The 27,167-nt window shown below is 35.3% G+C and overlaps 2 protein-coding genes and 1 long non-coding RNA gene across 4 annotated transcripts in view; 2 read left to right on the forward strand and 1 right to left on the reverse strand.

Annotated features, from left to right (window-relative positions):
- LOC135204213 (alkaline phosphatase-like) overlaps positions 1-10,453 on the forward strand; it is a 24,049-nt gene extending 13,596 nt beyond the window's left edge. For both annotated transcript variants that reach the window (XM_064234316.1, XM_064234317.1), the window contains exons 7-12: positions 4,320-4,403; positions 5,707-5,911; positions 6,521-6,655; positions 7,119-7,310; positions 9,414-9,533; positions 10,060-10,453. In XM_064234316.1, the coding sequence (XP_064090386.1) occupies positions 4,320-4,403; positions 5,707-5,911; positions 6,521-6,655; positions 7,119-7,310; positions 9,414-9,533; positions 10,060-10,283 (960 nt within the window). In that variant the 3' untranslated portion in view covers positions 10,284-10,453. The remainder of the gene's footprint in view (positions 1-4,319; positions 4,404-5,706; positions 5,912-6,520; positions 6,656-7,118; positions 7,311-9,413; positions 9,534-10,059) is intronic.
- A 5,604-nt stretch (positions 10,454-16,057) lies between these two features.
- Positions 16,058-18,433, forward strand: LOC135204215 (uncharacterized). Its single transcript, XR_010312134.1, has 3 exons — positions 16,058-16,264; positions 17,243-17,481; positions 18,091-18,433. It is a non-coding gene; the product is annotated as an uncharacterized LOC135204215 (long non-coding RNA).
- Positions 18,434-23,953: 5,520 nt separating this feature from the next.
- Positions 23,954-26,959, reverse strand: LOC135204217 (uncharacterized). The gene is made up of 3 exons (XM_064234324.1): positions 26,809-26,959; positions 24,882-25,111; positions 23,954-24,472 (listed from the first exon to the last, which is right to left on the reverse strand). The coding sequence occupies exons 2-3, from the start codon at positions 25,108-25,110 to the stop codon at positions 24,312-24,314; spliced, it is 390 nt and encodes a 129-aa protein (XP_064090394.1). The 5' UTR covers position 25,111; positions 26,809-26,959; the 3' UTR covers positions 23,954-24,311.
- Positions 26,960-27,167: the final 208 nt, after the last annotated feature.

The raw sequence follows: 27,167 nt of genomic DNA on the forward strand, positions 1-27,167 counted from the left end.
CTTCATAAATCTTAAGTCTTTTAATTCTTGAACAGACTCGTAAATCTTAAGTCTTTTAATTCTTGAACTAACTTCGTAAATCTTAAGTCTTGTAACTCTTGAACTAACTTCGTAAACCTTAAGTCTTTTAATTCTTGAACTAACTTCGTAAAATTTAAGTCTTTTAATTATTGAACTAACTTCGTAAAATTTAAGTCTTTTAATTCTTGAACTAACTTCGTAAATCTTAAATCTTTTAACTCTTGAACTAACTTCGTAAAATTTAAGTCTTTAAATTCTTGAACTAACTTTGTAAATCTAAAGTTTTTTAATTCTTGAACTAACTTCGTAAAATTTAAGACTTTTAATTCTTGAACTAACTTCGTAAAATTTAAGTCTTTTAACTCTTGAACTACGTAAATCTTAAGTCTTTTAACTCATGAACTAACTTCGTAAATCTTAAGTCTTTTAACTCTTGAACTAACTTTGTAAAATTTAAGTCTTTTAATTCTTGAACTAACTTTGTAAATCTTAAGTTTTTTAATTCTTGAACTAACTTCGTGAAATTTAAGTCTTTTAATTCTTGAACTAACTTCGTAAATCTTAAGTCTTTTAACTCTTGAACTAACTTTGTAAAACTTAAGTCTTTTAATTCTTGAACGAACTTCGTAAATCTTAAGTCTTTTAATTCTTGAACTAACTTCGTAAAATTTAAGTCTTTTAATTCTTGAACTAACTTCGTAAATCTTAAGTCTTTTAATTCTTGAACTAACTTCGTAAATCTCAAGTTTTTTTAATTCTTGAACAACTTCGAAACCTAAAAGTCTTTTAATTCTTGTTAAAATTTAAGACTTTTAATTTTGAAAACTAACTTCGTAAATTCTTAAGTCTTTAATTCTTGAACTAAACTTCGTAACCTTAAGTTCTTTTAATTCTTGAAAACTAACTTCGTAAAAATTTAAGTCTTTTAATTTTGAAACTTAACTTCGAAATAAATTTAGTCTTTTAACTCATGAATTAACTTCGTAAACCTTAAGTCTTTTAATTCTTGAACTAACTTCATAAATCTTAAATCTTTTAACTCTTGAACTAACTTCGTAAAATTTAAGTCTTTTAATTCTTGAACTAACTTCGTAAAATATAAGTCTTTTAATTCTTGAACTAACTTCGTAAATCTTAAGTCTTTTAATTCTTGAACTAACTTCGTAAAATTTAAGTCTTTTAATTCTTGAACTAACTTCGTAAATCTTAAGTCTTTTAATTCTTGAACTAACTTCGTAAACCTTAAGTCTTTTAATTCTTGAACTAACTTCGTAAAATTTAAGTCTTTTAATTCTTGAACTAACTTCATAAATCTTAATTCTTTTAACTCATGAACTAACTTCGTAAAATTTAAGTCTTTTAATTCTTGAGCTAACTTCATAAATCTTAAGTATTTTAATTCTTGAACTAACTTCGTAAACCTTAAGTCTTTTAATTCTTGAACTAACTTCATAAATCTTAAGTCTTTTAATTCTTGAACTAACTTCATAAATCTTAAGTCTTTTAATGCTTGAACTAACTTTGTAAAAAAAAACCTTAAAGTCTTTTCTAATATTCTTGAAAAAAAAACTAACTTTCGTAAAACTCTTAAGTCTTTTAAATTCTTTCTTGAAACTAACTTTGTAAAACCCTTAAAGTTTTTTTAAATTCTTGAACAAACTTAAAACTTCGTAAAAAACCTTAAGTCTTTTAATCTTGACACTAACTTCATAAAATTCTTAAGTTCTTTAATTCTTGAAAAACACTAAACTTCGTAAAACCTTAAGTCTTTTAATTCCTTTGAAAAAACTTAAACTTTGTAAACTCTTAAGTCTTTTACTTCCTTGAAAAAACTAACTTTCGTGAAAACCCTTAAGGGTCTTTTTAAATTCTTGAAACTTAAACGTTCGTAAAACCTTAAGTTATTTTAAATTCTTGAAAACTAACTTTGTTAAAAACCTTAATTGTTTTTTAAATTGCTTGAACTAACTTTGTTAACTTTTAACGTCTTTTAATCTTGAACTAACTTTCGTAAATTCTTTTGAAGTCTTTTAATCTTGACTAACTTGTAAACTTAAGTAATTCTTGAATAACTTCTAAACGCGTAAGTCGTTTAATTCTTGAACTAACTTCAATTAAATCTTTTAAGTCTTTTAAATTCTTTTTGAACTAACTTTTCCGTTTTTAACCTTAAGTCTTTTAATTCAAACAAACTGAACTAAACTTTTGTAAATCTTAAGTCTTTAATTCTTTAACTAACCTTCGTAAACTTAAGTCTTTTAATTCTTGAACTAAACTTTCGTAACCCCTTAATCTTTTAAAAGAATCTTGTACCTTAACTTTTGTAAACTTTATTGTTTCATTCTTGAACTAACTTCGAATTATCGTAAGTCTTTTAAACTCTTGAACTAACTTCATAAAATTTAAGTCTTTTAATTCTTGAACTAACTTCGTAAATCTTAAGTCTTTTAACTCTTGAACTAACTTCGTAAATCTTAAGTCTTTTAACTCTGAACTTACGTCGTAATTTAATCTTTTAATTCTTGAAACTAACTTCGTAAATCTTAAGAATTCTTGAAGTAACTTCCGTAAATCTAATCTTTAAATTCGTGAACTACTTCGTAAAAATCTAAGTCTTTTTAACTTCATGAACTAACTTCGTAAATCTTAAGTCTTTTAATTCTTGAACTAACTTCGTAAAACTTAAGTCTTTTAATTCTTGAACTAACTTCGTAAATCTTAAGTCTTTTAACTCATGAACTAACTTCGTAAATCTAAAGTCTTTTCACTCATGAACTAACTTCGTAAATCTTAAGTCTTTTAATTCTTGAAATAACTTCGTATCTTTTAATTCTTGAACTAAGTTCGTGAATCTTAAGTCTTTTAACTCTTGAACTAACTTCGTAAAATTTAAGTCTTTTAATTCTTGAACTAACTTCGTAAATCTTAAGTCTTATTTTAACTCTTGAACTAACTTCGTAAATCTTTAGTCTTTTAATTCTTGAACTAACTTCGTAAATCTTTAGTCTTTTAATTCGTGAACTAACTTCGTAAATCTTTAGTCTTTTAATTCCTGAACTAACTTCGTAAATCTTAAGTCTTTTAATTCTAGAACTAACTTCATAAATCTTAGGTCTTTTAATTCTTGAACTACCTTCGTAAATCTTAAGTCTTTAAATTCTTGAACTAACTTTGTAAATCTTAAGTCTATTTCCTAACTTAAATCTCGTAGAATATCTCAAAACGACGAACATTTTCTTAAAAACTGGGGCAGACGTCCTCATTATCCAAGGGACATCCGTCGGCTAGCAACGTACCCCTGGGGTAGAAAGCAGGTAGAACGTTGCAGAGGATGTCGTGACCCCAAAGACGACCATATTGTAAGGGGCATTCAAGTTTAACGGTGACCGCCCACCGGAATATATGTCGGGGTCATTGTCCATACGTACTAAAGCTTACTTTCGAACCGAGCCATCTAGGAAATCAGGAAAGCATGACAGTGGAACGTCAAGATAATCATCTTTCAGAGCTAACACCCATATTTATCATCAAGTTCATAGATTTTGTGAGCACAGGGTCATTATATTCGATAAAAGGGACCAAACTAAACTCATGTCTGTACAAAACAGCAAAACAGTTATTATGTGCTTATGATATGTATGTATGTATGTATGTATGTATGTATGTATGTATGTATGTATGTATGTATGATGTATGTATATATATATATATATATATAATGCATATATATATATATATAGATATAATATAGATAGATATATATATATAATATATATATATATTATAGATTATATGTATATATATATATATATATATATATAGATACATATATAGATATATATATATCTATATATATATATATATATATATATATATATATATATATATATATATATATCTATATATATTTATATATATATATATATATATATCTATATATATATTGATATATATAATGATATATATATATTTTTTTTTTTTTTATTTATATATATATAATATATATATTACTATATCTCTATATATCATATTTATATATATATTTATCATATATAATATATAGATATAGATATATATATTATATATATATATAGATTATATATAATATGTAAGAGAGAGAGAGAGAGAGAGATGACGGATGAGAGGAGATGAACCCCGAGACGGAGAGAGACGAGAGCGAGAGAGAGGAGAGAGAGAGAGAGAGAGAGAGAGAGAGTGAATTTCAGTATCGAAGAGCCGTTCAGTACGACAAAAAATTTGTAAATAAATGTTCATTTTTTTCTCTCTCCCTTCTTCAGATGGTCAAAACAGGGCAAGACCCAGACGTGTGCGACGACATAGCAGAGCAGCTAATCCTCAAGGATCCTGGCAACAAATTCAAGGTGAGCCAAAATGAATCCTCAACGGGAATGTCACCTTTGAACTTTGCTGAATCAATTGGATACATTAGGCCATGCATTCACTTATTTTCCGTTCAGTGAACTGATAATCGTTATAGGACTTCAGTATTTATTTCTTGGATTATTTGTGATACTGAAAATGTTGTACCTTGTATTCACTTACTGAAATTTATTTATTGAAATGGTGATCATGACACGACTTCGTTATCTATACTACGTCAATTCCTCTCTTACTTTATCTGGGATACAGGTCACGACATGACCTCGAAGCTAAGCTAGCCTAAAATAATGCAGACTTGCATGAACTGGGGTCTTAGCCCTGTTCAGATGAAGGGTTAAAATACATCATTTCATTCCCGATTTCGGTATAAATTAATAATTAGAAAGACCCTATCTCCAAGCTTACCTAAATGAGCGTTTTCTTCTTAACACGAAGAAAAACCAGCCTATATTAGGCTCAGAGGTCTAGATAAACTAATCCTTTATAATAATAATAATAATAATAATAAAATAATAATAATAATAATAATAATAATAATAATAATAATAATAATCGCATATACACAGTTCCGGGGATTGGGAAGGAAGATGACGTGACTATTTTCATTTTTCGCTCCGTTTTGAAGCGTCTGCTATAATTACCGTCGTAGGTTATCAAGTGACATATGAGCACTGTGATAACTAAAGGTATTTACATCCTTCTTTCGCTTAAAATCCAGTCTTCCCTTATTAGGATAATAATTGTACTTCTTTCCACTTCTAGTTCGTTTGTCCACAATACGATTGTTTTGATTCTATCAGTTCGTGATTGTACCTCTCAAGCTGCTCTATTAGCTCTAAGGTGCATTATTAATTGGACTGACTGCGATATGAAATTCTCAGAAGGCGCCTTCTTTCAGTTCTTCACTGAAACACTTCTAAACACGCGTGGCCGGCGTGAGTTATCTGACAGTTTACCTTAGTTTAACCAAACCACTGAGCCGATTAACAGCTCTCCTAGGGCTGGCCCGAAGGAGTAGATATTTTTTACGAGGCCAGGAACCAATTGGTTACCGTGCAACAGGACCTACGGCTTATTGTGGGATCCGAACCACATTTTATCGAGAAATGAATTTCTAATCCCCAGAATTAAATACCTCTGATTCCACGCAATATATGTCACGTTTACTGAAAACATGAGCTGGAGATCAACTCGCTTTTCATGCTCTTTCGCTGATGCAAAGACCATGAGAAACCTATTAAATTTTTGGGCGTCACGCTAGCAAACTAACTCGGATTCTCGCAGGTCATCATGGGCGGCGGGCGGCAACGCCTCCTCCCACAGAGTGTCATAGACGTGGAAGAGGGCGTGGGTGGGTACAGGCTCGACGGGAAGGACCTCATAAGCATGTGGAAGAGCGACAAGGACTCTAAAGGAGTCAGTTCAGCCTACGTCTGGAACAGAGAGGACCTGCTTGCTCTAGACACCGCCAACACCGATTACCTTCTAGGTAGGCCTAGATGAAGGCAATTTTAAAAACGGCTGTTGCTAAACAACACTCTATATCTTTCTTTATGTCATACATATAAATTAGTTCTGGGTTTAAGGGCTTGAGAGTATTACCATTTGCCTAAATCATACATAACACGCTTTGGAAACTCCGACATAGTACTATCAATAAATAATATATAAATATATAATAAATAATATATTTATCTCTCTCTCTCTCTCTCTCTCTCTTTATATATATATATATATATATATATATATATATATATATATATATATATATATTATATATATATATACACTATATGTTTGTGTGCGCGCGTGTGGCTATGGAGGCCTAATAATGTCATTATTTATCTAAATAAAAAAAAAAAAACACACACACACACACGCTTCAGAAACACATTAACACTATTAATAATCATATACTCGTACTGACTTCAGAAAGTGGAACTTCTGTCTGACCGTTCCGCATCACAGACCTTCATAAATGTGTTAAATTTACTTCTTATAAAATTAGATCTAATTTCTATCTGCTCATCTTGTCATTGCTGCCCCTTGTGTAGTATCAGACTATCAGTAACACTAATGTATTTGTATTCTTTCTCAGGGTTGTTCGCTTATTCCCACATGGACTACCTATTAGATCGAAACCCAAAGATGGATCCATCCTTGCCGGAAATGACGAAAGCGGCCATAGAGGTCCTTCGGCGAGATGAAAATGGCTACTTTTTAATGGTAGAAGGTACGAGTTTTTTTTTTTTTTTTTTTTACAGACACACCTGGGATTGATAACCTGACATCCCTATCTAGCCCAGGACTGGAGGAAACTATAAACACCAAGACCTACGGACTGCTCGATGAGCAAGAGCCCGTGCTGGCATAAGGCCAGCTTAATCTTAAACAACAACAACAAAGACGAAGCGTAATCAAGTGTGGTTGAATCCCAAGGAAAACATTGGAAAACTATATTAGATATTCTCTGTTTTTTTAGCGTTGTACCTCGAAAACGCGCTGAAATAACACGAAAGCGTTTAGTCTCCTCCTTAATTCTATTTTCCCGTGGCCTTAGATAAAAAAAAATATATGTATATATACGTATGTTATATAGGTATACTAAATAAACAACCACATGCGGGTATAAGTACAAACAAGCATGCTCGCAGCCATCAACTTAACACACCGAGTACAATCACAAACATTCGCAGGAGGACGAATTGACCAGGCTCACCATGAGAACAAGGCCCGCAAGGCGCTGACGGAGACGCTCGAGTTCGACGAGGCCGTGCAGATGGCGCTGGCGATGACGGATCCCCTGGACACCCTTATCATCGTTACGGTTGATCATGCCCAGCCGCTAACCATCAACGGGTATCCTAACAGACACAACGACATCTTGGGTGAGACATTTCTTGTATTGGTAATATATATATATATATATATATATATATATATATATATATATATATATATATTGTAACTATGATATAATTATATATACATATGTATATACATGTATATATAACACATATACATACATACTATTTCTCTCTGTTAACAACTTGCAACGTACAAAAGTAGTATGGCAAACTATGATAAAAATTGTTGAATGCATTAAAGACAAATGCTCAAAATTGCATTAATGCCATGATTTCCTTTCTCCTCAGAACAGCCCGTGAACGAACTATAGTTTTAACGTTCACGTTTATATAAGAACGTCCAAATCTAATTCTTGGTTACTATTAATCGTCCACAACAGTTTGAGGCTACTCAAGTGTTACATAAGAAAATCTGTTACTTAGTTAAAAACTCCTATTGCCAAACAACGTTAATCCTGTTTTACCCATTGAATAATTCATGACAAAAACATGTCTACCTTGAGGATGGTCTATCGACGGCGCATTTCCTGTACACTCAGAAATGCGCGCAAAGAAAGAAACTTAAAAATTCAGCCTCCAAACTCCACTTGATCACGACTTAGGTCTACGAGTTTGCATTTATCACATTCAAATTATAAACCACACTTTACATTACTCTTACTAATACGTAACTTTTTAAATTATTCCCTACCATGGTTAGCTAGCTAACTGCCCTCACTCTTCTTCACCCACCTTAGCTATCAGCTAAAAATAAATAAATAAATACATAAATAAATAAAACTTTAAGCAAGGCACACAAAAGGTCACCAGACGTAAAAGCAAGAAGTTTCTTATATTAGACTATTTGTTGTATTCTTACCAAACTAGTCACCCATTTGAAAGCCGTATCGTACTGTCCGTAAGCCTGTTGTTTGTAAGAACTAGGCATTTCACAACATTTCCCAACTGGCTACCATATATAGGATACTTATTATCATTCTGCTCGTTATAAACCTGGTATAAATCTTGGTACTCTTTTCCTAGTATAACAACACTTCAAGGACACAACAAGAGAAGACTAGCCAAGTGGCAATCACTGCGCCATGCGTCCGTTCCGTTCCGCAGATGACTATCCTCTATCTCAAAAAATTGCTGCTGTCATCGCCTGGACATCGTCCAAAGCGGAAATGTTTCCGCGACCCTTTCAAGGCTGACATCTCTGCAGACCTGTCTATAATTTACCAAGATCCAGTCCACTCATGGAAAGTTTGCTCGCAAGCAAGTTCTTTCCGTGATGTTTGGAAACCGTTACTTTTGTAAATGTCTGCAAACGCCATTTCGAAACAATTCACAAATCATTCACAGACAGTTTATAAATACCGTTTTCTGGTATAGACTGGGATTGAAGGAACGAAGCCTTTATTAGAGCGAGCAACTAATCTTTAATGGCATACACTACATAAAAATAAAAGTGCGAAGCAAATATATCAAGAGGTATATCTGTTTAAGTGGATAACTGGCACAGGGAGAAAATGCCAGATCTTAGACTTCATACAAAAGGTTCTGGGTTGGGGAGGGGAGGCGGGGTGGATGTTGAGCTGAGTAGCCTAAATCTCTCTAAACAAACAGTCACAGCATAAGAAGGTAAGCCATCGGTAAGAGATCAATAATATTAGTCCTATCAAGAAGAAAAAGAAAAGGAAAAAAAAAAAACTCCCACAAATATCGCCAGCTTCGAGTCTAGAAAGAAAGATGAGAACATCAACCACTGAATTCAACACAATCTAGATATAAAACCGATAACTATACTCTGTTTTTTTTTTTTTCATCTGTCCACCCCCCTGCGGTGTTTGCGTATGGTAACACTGCGTCTCGGGCTTTAGATAGTTATGCTATGTGTAAGTTTTAGGTAAATAAAAGGATATCTGGGTGTACAATTGCAACTGTAGTGTTTTAATAATTTACTGTATGCGAATTACACCGCTAATATTCGAAATAGGATATTGTTATTATTGTTGAATGTCAGATGAATGTAACTATCTAAAGCCCGGGACTCTGTGTTACCATACGCAAACACCACAGGCGGGTGGACAGATGGGAAAAAATTGAGTATAGTATTTTATAAGATTTTATTTTCAATTTCAGGAGTTGGTGACGTAAGCGGAGTGGATAACATCCCGTACACAGCCTTACTATATGGCAATGGACCTGGGTATGACGTTACTGAGGAGGGCAAACGGCCCGATCCATCAAAACTCAATCTAAGTAAGTTCGAACGATACTCTTTGAAAGTTACCTTGGGATCTAGATGTACTTAAAAAACAAGCTTCAGGCATACACACGTTATATATATATATATATATATATATATATATATATATATATATATATATATATAATATATATATATATATATATATATATATAATCTTCATCAACATTAACCTCTAGTAGTATCCTGCTTCCTTCTTCACGACTCATTATCTAATATTATGCTAAAAATAGCTTATCCGTCAATTATTACCTCGCACACCATCTGTATATCTCACATTTTATACATCTAGCCCCATGTTTCAATTAATACAATAGACACAAATTCCTGCTTAACTCTGAAGGTTTACACTACAATAGTTTCGTGTTTTGATGGTTTAGGTCTAAAGCTACGAATAGGTGCTTGCTTATCTTAACTGATAGGCTACATCAACAGCATTGACCAAACTTGCAGATCTCTCCACGCTTAAATCTAACTCAAGATTATAAACTCTGCTAACACCACCATTCTTGTCTACAGCGGACTCAAACTACCGCCAGACCGCAGCCATTCCCCAGAGCTCTTCCTACCACTCTGGAGAGGACGTAGGCCTATGGGTGACGGGTCCCCATTCGCACCTCTTTACAGGCGTCTACGAACAGAACTACATAGCTCACGCCCTTGCCTACGCAGCCTGTGTCGGGGAAGGCCTAACTTTCTGCGACGAACGGAAATCAAATGGCACGGAGGGCAGGGAACCGTGAATTTTTATACAGCCTCACGGGAAAGTTTTGCTGTGTGTGTGTGTGAGACTACTCTGAGCTCGTTCTGACTTTATTTGCAAGAGCCTTTATTTATTGTCAAATGGGAGCAGAATGTCCACTATCAAAAAATTTGAAGCTTTAATCAATAATAAAAAAAAACTTTCCCTTATTCACTATACTGTATATTTATCACGAAGAATAAAAAAGATTAAAGATATCTGCAGTTCTGTTATTATCCAACTGTCATCAGCATCTACGCCAGTCAGTAGATGGGTAACGAGTAAACACCATGCTTCTTTGTATGTAAATTTCTATCGTCTACAGATAACGATCAGCAATACTTACATAAGAAAATTTACCTTCGTCAACCTGGACTTCCCACTATAGTAGTAGTCGTTATCCACAATAAACACACATCCTATGAAACAACACAGAATCGTACCGTGCATTTGCATATAATTATAGTAAGCCTCCAAAACATATGCAGCACTTAGTTACAGTTTCTCTATTCCCCATGCAAGTTCATCTTAAATTATCAAATGTCGATATAATTTCACTATCACTGTCATACTCCTCTGTACAACAGTAATTATTTATCCTTTAATTAATCTGCCATTCAGTTATAGTACACTCATTATTTCCCATACCCTATAGTGATGGATCATATGAAAGTTAAAACCTGCAAAGAATGACACAAAAGAATCGTAATAATAAACTATTATATAATTATTATTTTCACATAATACCTCTGATACGACAAAACAAAAACACTAACGTAGATTTGTCACCTTGACATAGATTTGTTATTCCCAAGATATTCGGCTGGTTGATCCAGCTGTCTATGCAAGAAAAACAACTCGACAATGAAATACCGGTTCCTGGTTTTCTGAACGATTGTCTCAGAAGAATACTTAATGGGCCTCTGTGAAGCTGAAATTGATATGCCGTCTATTGTGGATTCTATAGGTTGCTCACGATTCAAATCCCACGCTGGCATAAGCTTCCTAACCTCACTTAGTCCAACAGAAGACCATGAATTGTAGCAAAAACATCTAAATTTTGTATATGGGCAACACACATTGTTTTGCTCTTTAGTGCTGACATGTCAATGAAATAAAACAAAATATATATATATTCTTGTATATATATATATATATATATATATATATATATATATATATATATATATATATATATATATATATACACCTAGACAGCCATCACACATACTACACTCATATATACATATACGTATATAATATACATGCAGACATATTTCTTAGTGTGTGGTTCACATTTGCTACTGCCAGTTATATCTTTATTTGGCCATTCTACATTTGACCTTTTCCTCATACCACTTAACATTTTGCATCATAGTTAGTGGTGCCACAATTAATATATAACAATCCAACAGCTACCTAGTAAAGGTATGAAATTACTAACTTTCCCCTTGACAGACTGATTCATTGGTTGTAAAAACTCGTTTCACTGTTGCATAACTTGTAAAATACATTTGTTTAAGATAGTTAATGAGAACTAAAACCACAAGTGAGCAATTGGAAGCAAATGCAACTTTCTGATTTACTTTAAACATTAAAAAGCTTTATCAGACTTCACCACACTATACTCTGTTTTTTTTCATCTGTCCATCTCCCTGTGGTGTTTTTGTATGGTAACACTGCATCCCGGGCTTTAGATAGTTACGCTATGTGTAAGTTTTAGGTAAATAAAAGGATATCTGGGTGTACATTTGCAACTGAAAAGTGTTTTAATAATTTACTGTATGCGAATTACACCGTTAATATTCGAAATAGGATATTATTATAATCGTTGAATGTAAGCTGAATGTAACTATCTAAAGCCCGGGACCCAATTTTACCATACAAAAACACCACAGGCGGATGGACAGATGGAAAAAAACAGAGTATAGATACATATAGACTATCACTTACTACTGATGATAATATTTGATACTTTATTTTCTAACCTACATTACTTTACCATTAAATACTACTTACCTAACCTTCAAACCTAGCCTATCCTTGAGGTAAAGTGTAAGGTGAGGCAATTCATATGGGCAAAATGTAGGTTATGACATTAACTGGTAATATGCATAATGTGCTTAAGAGTTTAAATTAACAATACCTAAATAACTTGAGATTAAATTCATAGCTGGGCTTAATCTGTCGCCATATGAACGCACTGTAAGTAACATGGCCATTGTTACCATTGAAACTAAAGGAAATCCTACGAGAGACGAAGTTCCTCTGGAACCGAACTCAAACGTAATTATAGTCTCCAAACAAATGCGCATATAAAACATTTTTTCTGAGCAATGCAGTCTACGTAAGTCCAAATTCCTTTGGAACCTTCAATAATTGATTAAGGATGATCCTCCTCAAGGGTTCCTGAATAATTCTACATCCAAAAATCTAACCTACTGAAGGGACAACAGCCCGACCATATAAACTAAAATGGTCTAATGAGGTAGACTAGCCTAAACTAACTATAATTTCTATAGGACAGTATTTCAATTCCTAGCTTACGTAGTTATCTAGAATAGACAAGAAATAGGGTTGCTAACCTTTCTCACTGCTCCATGGATATTAATGCTACAATAAGCGTAAAAGGTCCATGAAAAATCCTTATTATATTATTGTGACAGATATGTGCATCCAGAGTTGCAGAAAGTACAATGACTCTACCACGTAAATTAGAAGAGTGAGAGGGATAAACCAACTTATTTTAACCAAGAGGCCTAGGCTATTTAAAATAAAAACGCATCATTCTACTCCACGAAAGGGTTAAAACTGAATCGTGAATCCCAGTATACTGTGACTGTGAGACAGCAGACGTTCAACGTTACCTCCAAACACTACTAAGACAAGTTTATTTAACACTGTTGCCAACACTAAGTATTTTTTCATTCTTTCCGTAACGAAGATCGGCGAAACAGATTATTGATGCATTCATTTGGCCTTTAAAGCCTATAAGTCTGTTTAAATTAAAAGTGGCAATCTCTCGTAGAAGAGGTAGTGAAAGTATCTACGGTCGAGAGATAGAATTACTCAGGTCAAGGTAAATATGTGTGGAAAAGGAGACACCTATTCTCGGGTCACCCACGAAATGTGATCTATTTCTTCATATTTATTTGAAAAGCCACTCTGTAGAGGATGTTACCTTTGAGAAATAACTGTTCACTTGTTATTTATTGAGAGATATGATACTTTTACCAGACCTTATATAGGCTAACAGGTCATCAGGCTACGGTTTTCTAGTTGACCTCTGGACTAGGTTGCTACGGCTCTGGGTTGCTATGGTGCCACGCGTATAGTCTCCCCATTGATGTATGTCTCCCCGACGTCTCGTAACTTTTTTATGCTTACTTCTTTTTCATAGGCCACTAAGTCAAAAGGGCACTCTGTATGGCCCTACCTCTGGAAAACTACTCGTGCTAATTCTGTATAATTATTCCTGTTTTCACTGAACTGGAATGTTTATTTTTATTTTTTAAGCCTCGTAAATATGAACGTATTTTCATTGTAGCTAATTTTTCGTGGTCATTTATTGAACAACAATCTGGGGGTAAAGCACATCTCCAAGTTGAATCTACTTTGTTTTACCTTATGAAGCTTAGTACTATGGGTCAACCCCGGCTGAAAGTTTAACATCAACTTTACGTATTATCGTTTTCCCTATTAAAACTCTTGTAACATGACCTCTGGAAAGCATAGGATTGTAAGTAAGATAGGATAAATGTAATGGCTTACAGTCATACAAACCTTTTTTCAGGAAGAATAAAATAAAGAAAACACGATCTCATTAACTGCGCCAGTTTTTGCGCCGTAACCTGCACCCTAATAATTATTCGTTTATTCAGGGAAGAACCTACCACAAGGATTTTGTTATTTCTCAGGCTAATTGAGCAGGGCTAAAGGGCCATTCTCTGTTACATTCAAACATCTATACACATGCTTGTATCTGTACTACTACCACATAACAGGGAATTACCTCCATTCTTAATTTTGTGAATATGTTAGATTGTTACTTTATTCGGTAATAATTTTTAATTAATATGATCCTAAAATGGGAAAGTAAAGTTTTTTTTTTTTTAAGTAATATATTTACTTTTGTCCCGATGGTCCGTTTAAGTATCTATGAATGACGCAACATTTGGCTAAAACACACACACACACACACACACACAATGCGGTTTAATGTCTGGCAAACTCCGAAAGACCAGAAAAACTTGTTCTTTTTCACTCTGTTCCTTCTTTTTTATACATTCTCTCTCTCTCTCTCTCTCTGCTGAGAATGCACACATTTCTTTTGCAAGAATTCTACATAAATAAAAATTTTGTCGTGAAAAAAATACACCTTTATTTACCCTCCGTCATTCCTTACCAAGTATCTTAAACAATCCTATCAACACTCACATATGCCTTTTTGGCACTCACCCTACCTCCAACGCAAACCACTTCAGGACAGGAATAGTAACTTCACGAAATATCTTTTGATTTTTTTCTATGATCCGGACTTTCTTAAGGATTCTAACCATAGATCGTCAATAATATTGACCTTCTATGATCATGACCCATGTTATTTTGGCCCATAGACAATGCTGTGGGTATGTCCCAACCCTTTAGGTGTTGGTCTGCTACGGTAGACCATAGGCGTTGCAAAACGGACTTCCCACTCCATACCCATACCCTGCGGAGCTGGTTCTGAAGATTCTACATGGGTATGCGGAGCTGGATAGCCGGCTTCGTTGCTGACCCAGATTTGTGTTTATAAATAGTAACCTTATCCTAAAATTTACGCTGGAAACCGGTACGTAATACCTTGAGCCGTGTGTCTGTGTATGTATGCGTATATATATATATATATATATATATATATATATATATATATATATATAATATCATTGCGGAAATACACACAAAATACGCGCGATGTTGGTGAGTGCTAGGTAGGTTTTCGAACCTGAGATTCAACCGTTAGTGAATGAATGTGACAAAAATCGTTATGAGTAACACATTATTGGGGAAAATGGATATATATATATATAATATATATATATATATATATATATATATATATATATATATATATATATATATACCCATTTTCCCCAATAATGTGTTACTCATAACGATTTTTGTCACATTCATTCACTAACGGTTGAATCTCAGGTTCGAAATCCTACCTAGCGCTCACCAACATCGCGCGTATTTTGTGTGTATTTCCGCATTGATATTTTCGAGCTTCCAGAATATAATTGAACATTACTTCTCAGCCCCTCTTTCACCCCTTTTATTCGATCCTTCCCATGCCCCTTTCTTTGGAATTACAGACTATTACATCTTATTATATCGTCATGTATTCTATCCGAGTGACCGAATCGTGCTAACCTTGTTAGCAATCCTATACGTATCCACAATTCTCATCCTGTCAAATCTTGTGTTGCAAAATCTACTCAAACAGTTAATCTCAACGGCGTTAACCTTCTTCTCTCTCATTAGTATCGACAGTCACAAGTGTAAATGTGTATCCTTTATGAAAAACCCGTTCACATTCATTTAAAACATAACCGAGAACCCAGTTACCCACACGTGTGATCGCAACGATTAACTACATATGTGACTATACACCAGATCAAATTTAGAATTTTTTGTGAGCGTATCTTCTTCCGTAATTTATGACATATATACCGTGATAATACAGTAGACCTGATGGGTAACGGGCGTGAAAGAGAACAACTGTTTAGCGTGCTGGTAGATCCTTACCTACCACTCTCGTCAAGGCAACAGCAGCATATCAGGAACCTAGTACAATATTAAAGCGTCAAGCAGACCAAGTTGTCTGCAGTCCCCTTCCAAACTTCTTGTTACACAAGTGTCCGAAGCGCCCTCCTCTCGTGAAGCACCTACGGCAAGAAGACCTCGAAATTCCTACGTTACCCTTGAGGACTTGTATCCAAGGTGAGCTCTCGCATGGACACAGTCAAGGGGTCCGAAGACCACAGGTAGTGAAAATAACCTTGATATGCATCAGGTTCAGAATTTTCGTAGTTGCTGGTTTCATCGGTATGATAAGTGGAAGCCATATTAATCGTAATTTGTTTCATACATCCTGATGCGAATTGGAATTACAAGAGTTTTAACAGTAATTCTTTGAAGTGAATCTGAAAAAAAAGAAAAAAAAATCAGTTCTGCTGCTTCGTCATAAATAGTTCCTAGGTATCTCAGCGTCTTTTGATATTCATTTAGCCTCGTGTAATAATATCCACCAGGGATAATTGGTAAATAAATGGTTATATAGAGAAAAGCCTTAAGAGACTGACATTTTCAATCATTGTAGTTATTGATATCTTTGCATTGTAATTCACACTTTGTTTAGAGCAGGATATCAATTTACTGTGCTTGTGCGAAGCAAGTTTTTGCAGTGGGTCGGTTTATTTTTAATCCTCCGTGGTGAACCTCATGCGTGCTTGCTATACCACTTATATCTGCCTTGTCCTCACCGCTTATCATTATGGATATATATATATATATTCATATATATATATATATATATATATATATATATATCATATCATATATATATATATATATATATATATATATATATATATATATATATATACGTATGTATATACGTATATATATATATATATATATATATACGTATATATATATATATATATATATATATATATATATATATATATATATATATATATATATATATATATGACAGAGACAGAGGCAGAGCATTCTGCATTCTAACGTAGAGAGACAGAGATAGGGGTAGCAATGGAATTAAATCAGATTCACAGTTATGTGTTGCATTGCCGTACTGCATCAGCGAACATTTGAATTATATTTAGAAAAAAAAAAAAAAAATAAATTTTGTTTTGACATTCGCCATCCAGAATCCTCATCCACTCTCTTCGACAGTGCCGGAATGAAGTCGTCTGTCACCCTCCTCCTGGCACTGGCGAGTTACGTGGCACTGTGCCGTGGCCAAAGAGTCGACCAGATCATCCTGCTTTTGGACCAGATAGGCGCCAGCAATCGTAACATTTTACAGGAGCTGATTGTTATCCTCCAGCCCGACAACGTGCCTAATGTGGTCAACTGTCTGATCGATTTCAGGGCGAGAGACGACTGCGACCCGCGTGCTCGAATTGTTAGACGTAAGTTTTTGTAACGGTTCTCTCGTAAGTCTTAGCAAACGTTCTCTCTCTCTCTCTCTCCATTAGCTGCCTCTTTGCCAAAGGTGCTATTTCTGTCGTGCTTCTGTTGAGGTGAAACGAACAGACTTCTTTTCTGGTGTTCACGAAATATCCGCCATGTCCCATTTTTCTCTCTGAGATCCAGTCAACATCCCACTACTCAGTTCCTTGGCATTCTTTCCCTCTACAGACAGGCTTTGGCTTCCTCTCTCACCTCTATTTTTCTCCTATTTTCTAAATCCTTCCTTTCTTGCTTTTAAACTCAGCATCGAAAAAATAGTATCATAAAACACTAAAGAATATTAAGAAAAAACATAAACGTATACCTTTATTGTGCATGTGTACATATCTTAGAAATCCGGTGCGAGGAACAATTGCTCACAATCTGTCTGAGACGAAAAACATTAGTTCTCTTAGCAGTAATAGAAAATAGTAGGAGGTATCTTCGTGAAGAGTCGAAACGCAGTGGAAGATTATTAATCTGGATGAGTAGAAATCATTTTAGAGGACCTGAATTTAATGATAATAATAGTAATGAATTATCCTGGTTATTTCCTCTTATCCTCACAGGTCTCATCCCTCTCCTGCACCGCTCTGGAATGCAGTGTCCACAGTGTCAACCCCAGACCCAAGCTGCTGTGGATGCGTTCGTCGAAGCGATTAGGTCTAACCCTGAAGACTGCGACAGGCTAGCTAAATCTCTGCAGCTGACTCAACTGTGCTGAGAATGTGATGCTGGTCTCCTTATTCTCCGTACTCATTCTTTTTTCAGTTCTTCTTCTCGTAAAACTCGATGCAGAAATCTTGATTAGCATCCAAAGACGAGGCGGTGTTGCAAAGAAGAGCGCAAGTTAGCAGAAGGGAAATGTTTGTTGAAAATGTTAGACTAATAAACGGATATATCCTTCTCTAAGTTGTGTTTCTATGACAGTATCCTTGATACCTTGTTCCTATGATATGTGTTACAAGAGAGACAAAGTACTTTCAATTGATTTCTCTGACGTATAGTTTAATTAAATAATTTATCCTTATCAGTCTTTTGCTAAAATGAATGACAACCAGAGTAACTGAGTCCTTCGTTATGATGACCTGTGAGTTGCAGAAATGAAAAAAATAAAAACCATCTTTAAAGTATCTTTGACAGGGGCTGTAAAAACACTGTATCATAAACAGGACAGTCAAGTGTCCTTCATTTGACAATTACATTTTTTAAAGTTAATTTTGTAAACGAGTCTTCGAGGAAGGATGACAATGTTAAAAACGGTGGAAATTGCTATATACGACGAAGATTTAGTGAGAAAGTTGGCGCTGGTTCAAGTTAAATTAGAACGCTATCATGGTGCTGCTTTCATATAGAGAGAACCAGCGCTGAATGGCCTTCTTGACCCCAGTGGCTGGGCTTTTACCCTAAATATCATACATCCATCCATCCATCTAATAGAGAGAATGGGATAAAAGTGAAGCTCTATGACTGCAGGAGGCTGTTTATGCTTCGAGTTAGGCGTTATCTGAACGCAGGTTTCATCCTTGAGTCATTGAGGCGTAGTTATATATATATATATATAATATATATATATATATATATATATATAGAACTGTATCCATGGTTACTGAGTTTACATAACTTAAATTTAAACCTTAATAACGTATCATACCAATAGGCCTATATGATGAAAACTCTGATCGATAATATTTATGTAAATACGATAGTTTTGACCTGTTAGGTACAATATTTCGCTTCACTGTAGCTTCAGCCTTCAGCCAGCCTTTCAGGGTAGTAGCTTATAGCCACGAGTGACGAATAGGTGTGTGTACGTATTTACATCTCCACTACGTGTGTTCCCTGGTGCCTTTAATGATGCTTTTGCTCTATTGTAGTACTACAGCTTATAATGGTTTGAATAATCTTCAGAAAATAGAGTTCATTTGGATTTATCTACTCCCTGTATGTTCTGGCGCCATAAGTGGTTGTCATACGAGTACGACTTCAGTGCTGGTGATGTTTACAGATGGTTCAATATATCGTTAGAGGCGGCAACCTTTTTTTTTTCTTTTGTTTACGAAGTGACAAATAAATTCATTTGAAAACATGGGAGTGTTAGAATTCACTTATAAATAATATCCTGATGGGGAAACACGGAAGATTTCGCTTAGCAACTGGAAGGTAAGTGCTGTGCGCTTACATACACCGTTATGTATGTTGTTTAATTCTGAACTGGCACAGTAATGAATGCAAGACTACCTTTTATTTATTCATGCCACGTTTTCAATAATGTCTGTATTATTTGCTACTCATTTCGGGTTTATAGGAGAAGATTCGTATTAGGCTAATTGCCCAGCGTTAGACTGATTAAATAGTACATACCTATTATGGGACAGCACTTCCCACCATGTCCACACACACACTCTATATATATATATATATATTATATATAATATATTATTATATATATATATATCATATATTAACATATATAACATATATATATATATATTAATATATATATATATATATATTTATAATATATATATATTATATATAATATATATATATAAATATATAATACATATATAATAATATATATATAGATATATAATATATATACACACACACACACACATAAAGGCCACAAATATGCTTTTAGTATCTAATTCACTAACCCCTTGAGATAATACTATTAGGCTGAGTGGCCTGTGTAGGACTGATTAAGTAGTTTTCACCTATTTTGAGACAGCATTTCCACTATATATATAATTTTATATATATATATTTATATATATATATATATATATATATTATATATATTTATATATAATTAAATATATATATATATATATATATAATAATATATATATTATACATAATATATATATTATTTTATATTATATATATTATATATATATTATTATATATATGTGTGTGTGTGGTGTGTGTGTGTGTGTTGTGTGTGTTGTGTGTGTGTGTGTGTGGTGTGTGTGTACTAAAGCCACAGATATGCTTTTAATATTGGATTCGCTATACCCCTTGGGAACTTATACCTAAGAGAGATGTATATTGTTGTAGCGCTTATCATTTGGTTATAAGTTATTACCAAGGGATAGAGACTTCGATCTTGAACGATGTTTATAGCTTAATACATGTCAATATTGAAATGTCACACGCTACTATCTTTAGGATATTCGATTTTATGGCCATTTCTCATGAATGAAATTAATTTCCCATTTTCACTACATAATAGGCTGAAGTATGTATGCATGTGTATGCCTACGAGACAGGAAGTAACTGTGACAGAACCTTGAAGACAAAATTATAAAGGAAATAGCTGTGAATGAACGGTCTTGTTTCCGTGAAATCTCAGACCTCGAGACAATATTATAATACATATTATTCAGGCTGATTGCCTTGGCCAGCTAAGTTTGGAGAGAGTTAGGTGTTCGCGCACTTGTGTGTGCGTCATCGTGCTTGAGTCTGTTTGCTTTTGATAGCTCTGTTTCATTATGCGATTTCCTAGAGATAATGGAATTTGAGGATATTGGCTCAGAGTTGCCAGTTTGTCGCCACGGGAAGCTTTCCATCTTGAAATAATGGGAATTTTCCGTTAAGCTGTCTCACAGACGGCTTGCCTGTTCGTAGTTACCCTGTATATTTTGCGTGTTTATTGTCAGTTTGTATTAAATTCATGCAATCATGCCCTCACGTTTGTATTTATGATTATATTAGGTAGCCCAAAAGGTTCACATCGTTATACAACCACAGCTAACAATAAAAAGAAGGCGAAGAAAGATGAAGAGAATGTAGAAAAAAAAATGATGATTGTCGAAAAACAAAGATGAAAACGTCATTGTTCATACGTAGGTCAGCGATAATAATAACTAATAACGATTTTACGATCGAAAGGCAAGCAAGAGTGCAGGTTACAACGGGTGGTGACCTTGCGCCATAGCTCTGGGCGTGGGATCGTCCTGCAGACTAAATCTGAGTGACTCGGATCGTCCTGCAGACCAGACTAAGCTCTGAGTGACGCAGTTTTTTCCCCCGCCATTTAAGGAAGAAAAATAATGCCATAGGAAGCCAGTGACAAATCGATTTGAAAAAAAAAAATGAAATGTGTTTGGCGTATTTCCTTTGTCTCTGCAGCAGAGTGATAAAAAAAGAAAGAAAAAAAATGGGTGGTTTCAGTCACAGATATAAAAGCCTAGATGCCGCATCGGCCGCTAGCTGAATAGGCTGGCGCACGTCATCAGGTCCGCCATCTTGGCGCGGTAATTCAAACAATGCAGCAGGCTGCAGTATATGACGTTTTTTCGCCACTATTCGCTTAATATTGCACGGATTTTCTTGTCTGATGGCTCCTTACAAAGCTTACATAATTCCCTACAAGGATCTAATGAAATAAAGTTGTTCCTTATTGTTTGAAAGTTAACTTGCAATGACTTTGTTTTAGCAGGTAGGGGGAAGGGGGGCTAGTTGTACACAAATGTTAATATTTACCCATAACTATTGCTGTAAACAATAATTTGAAATGCTGTGATAAGTGCTCTGTTAAAAATTCCCCCAATAAAATTTTTGGCACAGGCCTACAAGTTTAGGTCATAAAACTGTAGGGTTGGGCCTAAAATAAACTACAGTAGGCCCTAGAATATTTAGGATTTCTGTGTTATCTAGCCTTTACATCTCTGCCTGCTCCTTTGAGCCTGTGGTGGGTGGGTTTCTTCCAATTTTTGGGACGGGATGCTCCTCAGTGAATTCTGACCTCTAGACCTGGCTTTGGAAAATTTAGGGGGGATCAAGAGACCTCGTCTAGTGGCAAAAGTGACCTATCTCTAGACCTAATTTTATATGGTGAAATGATTATATAGAACCTAAATTTTTCACAAAACTACCTTTAATTTGCTCAGACTAGGATATATCATTATGGCAAGCATTAACAGTTCAATATAGCTCATCTCTAGACCTGTGTTGTCAAGGACCCATCAATTATTATACCTTATTTGGGATAAGGGCCTGGGTCATCTCTATATTTCTACCCTTCCAGAAGGGGACCCATCTCTAGACCAAAATTGCCAAAATGAGCCAATCCTGTCGAGCACCCCCGTATACCCGGTCATAGTACCACCGCCCCCCCCACCCCCAGGCCTATCAGCCTAGGCCACAATCATAAGGCCAGTCTAATTTTTTTTCAGCTAACTGTTCATTGGTTTAGTCAGGCATGTAAGTTTAAGCCTTAAGGGTCATTAAGCTATACTTTGAAGTAACAACTCTCAAAATGTATTGCACAATTATTTATTTTCATGATATTTGTTCTTACATTGAATGTATATATAACATTTATTGTACATCTGTGCATTTATTTATAAATATTCCCAGCAGTTTAAACAAGTTTTTTTTCATTGTTGTTTCCAACAGTTTAATGATACTACATTGTAATGAAAGTGTGAAACTTAAACTTTAACATGATAGACAGATAGAGCTGAGCAGAAAATATTCTAAAACCGCTCTGTATTATTGCTTGTATTGCTGCTACAACAAATATAAAGAAACAGAGACCCTAGCAGATGGACAGACTACATTCTGGCGATTAAAATGATGTATGACAACCCTAGTTTTCTATCAGAACAGGAAAGATAACCCGGGATTAACCATAACTACTTTTGCAACATTCAATTACATTGCAGAGATAGGGCAGTTGCTGCTGTTCCCGACAAAAAATGAGATTGTGTACATACTACAATAAACCTACTAATGAAATGTGATGTCCTGCTCTCGGCTACGTAAATTTCGTATGTTGTTACAGCCAAATGCAGCACAATATTGAGGCATTTTAGAAAAAACCACGTCTGAAACCACCTGTTTACGATTACCGCGCCAAAATGGCGGACCTGATGACGTATGTCCGGCCGGCTGATGCGGCATCTAGGCTTTAATATCTGTGGTTTCAGTAAACAATTTAGAGCTAAAGATGGTCTTCAATCAGTAATACACAATAGGCCGAAGCATCTGGAAGGACGCCTACTCAACGGTACCTACTGAAATTAAGCCATGGCATTTTCTTGGATTTACAGACAGTTGCACAGTTTGAAGGATAAACATTAGATGGCAGAACAGTTGTCATTTAATTCAATTTATATTTCTCTTATAAAGCAAATCTCCATCCCATGACGTCTCCCTTCCCGACCCCCTTCAAAAAAAAAAAATAAATAAATAAATAAATAAAAATAAAAATAAATAAACTTGGGTACCCACTAAATGGAAACCGTATTGATTTGATCGTAAAGTCTGCTGTTCTTTTTACATATTGAAAATATATTAGTTTTCCTAGACTACGTATTAAGATTTCTTGCTTTCATGATATCTCTCGCTACACGCAACACTGTGCAAAAATGATGAGATGGCTAAGGTTATTAGGCATGATAAGGATAAATAGAAGCGAAATGAATAAAATACTCATGTTTATTTTCTGTTTGCAATATTACAGTTTCACAATATGATAATTATGATATATACTATTATAAGAATGAAAAGAAATTTGAATTATGACCCCGTGCCTGGTATGGGACTTTCTGACAATAATGAAAAAAATATATAGACAAAAGAGCTCCTAGGGACTTGCAGTACCATAATTCTGAAATTGATAAATGAAAGAAAAAACATTAATCCACTTATGAAAATTCGATAGACAGGTGGGAGAGAGATATGACGGCTGAACACTGAGGCTCATCCACAACGATGCCGAAATAAGAGTTAAATCAAAAGCGAGTTAGTTTTTTTGGGCTCGCGTCTCCTTCAGTCTTCAAACTCCGCAAAGTCTGGGGAGTCTCAAGGCTTGCTCGAGTCTGAGGCACTGCTGGGGATCGGACCTGATGCCCCGGACGAACTTCTCGATGGCGACCTGGGTCTGCTGGTTGCATTCTGGGCACCTCAGTCCGAGGCGGTACAGATGGGGGATGACGTCTGTGGGAGATGAATCAGTCATTAGAGTTGGGACACTGCGTCTACTTATTGCTTCTTTCTCTCCTTTAAACAGCCTCTCTAGTCCTTGAAATTAATCCATTCTAATAGACACTAAAAAAATAACATTTAAAGAATAAGTGACAGCATGAGACTATAAAAGACAAAAGGTCCTCCTGCTCAAGTATAAAGTTACAGAAACATCGATATTTTCCAAGTTTCTTAACTGCTGGTTTTGTGAGTACTGAAGAGTATTAAGTCACCTGTCTGAGTGATAGAGAAAAAGAAGGACATAACTACTTGTTCTCTTAATTTGTCTAAGAGCAGCTGCTCTTAATCATCGTCGTCTCATCTCAGCGTTTATTTTAATCGTTCACCTCTTTCTCCGGCTCAAAACAAGTGAGCTACTTACTCCTGATAGCACCAGCTCTGGGGTCGCAGTTGCTTCCAGATCTGAGGTCGATGACGCAGCTGACTACGTTGGCCACGTTGTTGGGCTGGAAGAGGATATCCAGCTCCGTCAGCACGTTTCGATTTCCAGAGGCCAGTCGTTCAAGGAAGTCGACGAGAGGGTCTCTCCTTTGGGCCTGGCAGAGAGCCACGCAGCACACCAGTGCCAGCAGGAAGGCAGTAGATTTCATTCTGTTGAAAACGGAGAAAGTCAGTGGCAGCCTGGCAGTTGGCCCTCACTTGGAAAGTGAAGATTATTGAAGGAAAATAAGTAAATTGCCAGATTTAACAGACGCCAGAATGCTTTAAAAGACTTGAAAACCTGGATGGCTAAATCTATATAATTCTAAAAACGTTGCAAGGGAGCAAGAACAATTACTGGACAGCTTTTAAAAGCAATCTTTTACAATGCTGCGTGAATAACTTAGGAAGAATTACTTTTTGACCTTCAGAATAATTACATCAAAAGGAAGTCATTAGATAATAGTAATAAAAAAATGTTCAAACGTTCTCCTTTATGAAAGGAGTCAATGCGATGGATAAATGAGAAGCTGTCCAGATCTTGGAACTAGCTGAGCAGAGAAAACCGACTGGAACAAAACAAAGACAGGAACAAGTTTAAAAAAAGGGGGGGGGGGAGGGGGCATTGTTCCTCTCTTGCGTCTAGTGTATAATCATTCTTTTACTCAGGGTGTAAAGAATATTCATTAGAACTTGCTTTTACTGATGTCTGGTTTGTGTGGCTTCAGACAAAACCGATGTTGGCTGCCAGTTTTGGAAATATTCCTTAAATGTCGATAACTTGAGCAAAAGATTCTTCTATAGTTGTTGCTTTCTTATAACCAAAGGGATGCTGTATACGTTAGAAGGGGTGGATGAAGTCCTAAGCGACATTTTAGGCCATTTCACCCCAACAGACTATTCTTTGAAATTGAAAATCAGAGATCCTGACGTCGATACCACATCCCAGGATGTAGGCAGCTTACTCACTTATGCTCACGGTTATACTTGGTCGTTTGTAATAACTTTTTCTTATATTTTTGCCACTGCGACATACCACTAAACGAAATTTAAATAAGACCAACAACACTTAAAAAATAATGGGCAACTTTTAAAAACCAGAGCTAATCCGCTCCTTAGTAACACCACGTTTCAGACCATAAGCGTGTACATTTCTCTCTCTCTCTCTCTCTCCTCTCTCTCTCTCTCTCTCGTCTCTCTCTCTCTCTCATCTCGGTCAATCTGCTCTCTCTCTCTCTAGAAGGCTCTCATGAACAGACGCATCATTTATGTACCTACTACACGTTAACCTTAAAATGCAGATCTAGTTTTTCATTCCAAAGGATCCAGAAGACCAGCATGTATCACACACACACACACACACACACACACACACACACACACACACACACACACACACACACACATATATATATATATATATATTAGAAGATCAGAATTTAGCACCGGGGATTTGAAAAATCATGAGTACTACGTCCGTTCAGTGATGGACAAAACATTATGTATGCTACAGTTGAACGACCGCATTTCAAGGAATGAAGACAACTCGAAACTACTCTTGTATATTGAATAAAAATGTAGTTTGATGAATTGTGTGCTGACTTTGCTACAGAATATCCTAAACAGGAATGTTAATCAATCTTTTTTTTTTTTTTACATGGTGCTTTGCATGAACAAAACTCTAAATGGGAGCTTGAATAGAGACAGAACGTTTTTGAACAGCGACCTTTTCACTTTTCTAAAGAAGAGAACAGGACTTCGTTAGCAAGTGCAGAGCGCTACAGAATATTAATAAAGTAACTTAACGTTAAAACAGAAGCCGCACGTATAGCCAGTGTAAGGAATCTTAGGAATCCTGTACTACTTACTTCGTTGCAATGAACTTCTCGGGTAGAGTATCAATAGTTAAAGAACGATACTTATTTGTCCCTTCGACCTCTCTGGTAGGGCGTCTAAGGACACTGATGAACAAACTGGTTACGCTTCAGCTTATATATGTGTGTGGGGCAGATCCCAATCCGTAGGGGCAGGGGTGTTTGGGAATTTTGTTACCTGAGGCAATCTCTTTCTCTCTCTCTCTCTCGGCACAGTTTGTATTTCTCATTTGATGACGTAAGTGTTTACAAATATCTCTCTCTCTCTCTCTCTCTCTCTCTCTCTCTCTCTCTCTCTCTCTCTCTCTCGGAACAGTTTGTATTTCTCTTATGATGACATAAGTGTTTATAAA

The sequence above is a fragment of the Macrobrachium nipponense genome, chromosome 44 (genome assembly GCF_015104395.2).
Source record: "Macrobrachium nipponense isolate FS-2020 chromosome 44, ASM1510439v2, whole genome shotgun sequence".
Classification (NCBI taxonomy): domain Eukaryota; kingdom Metazoa; phylum Arthropoda; class Malacostraca; order Decapoda; family Palaemonidae; genus Macrobrachium; species Macrobrachium nipponense.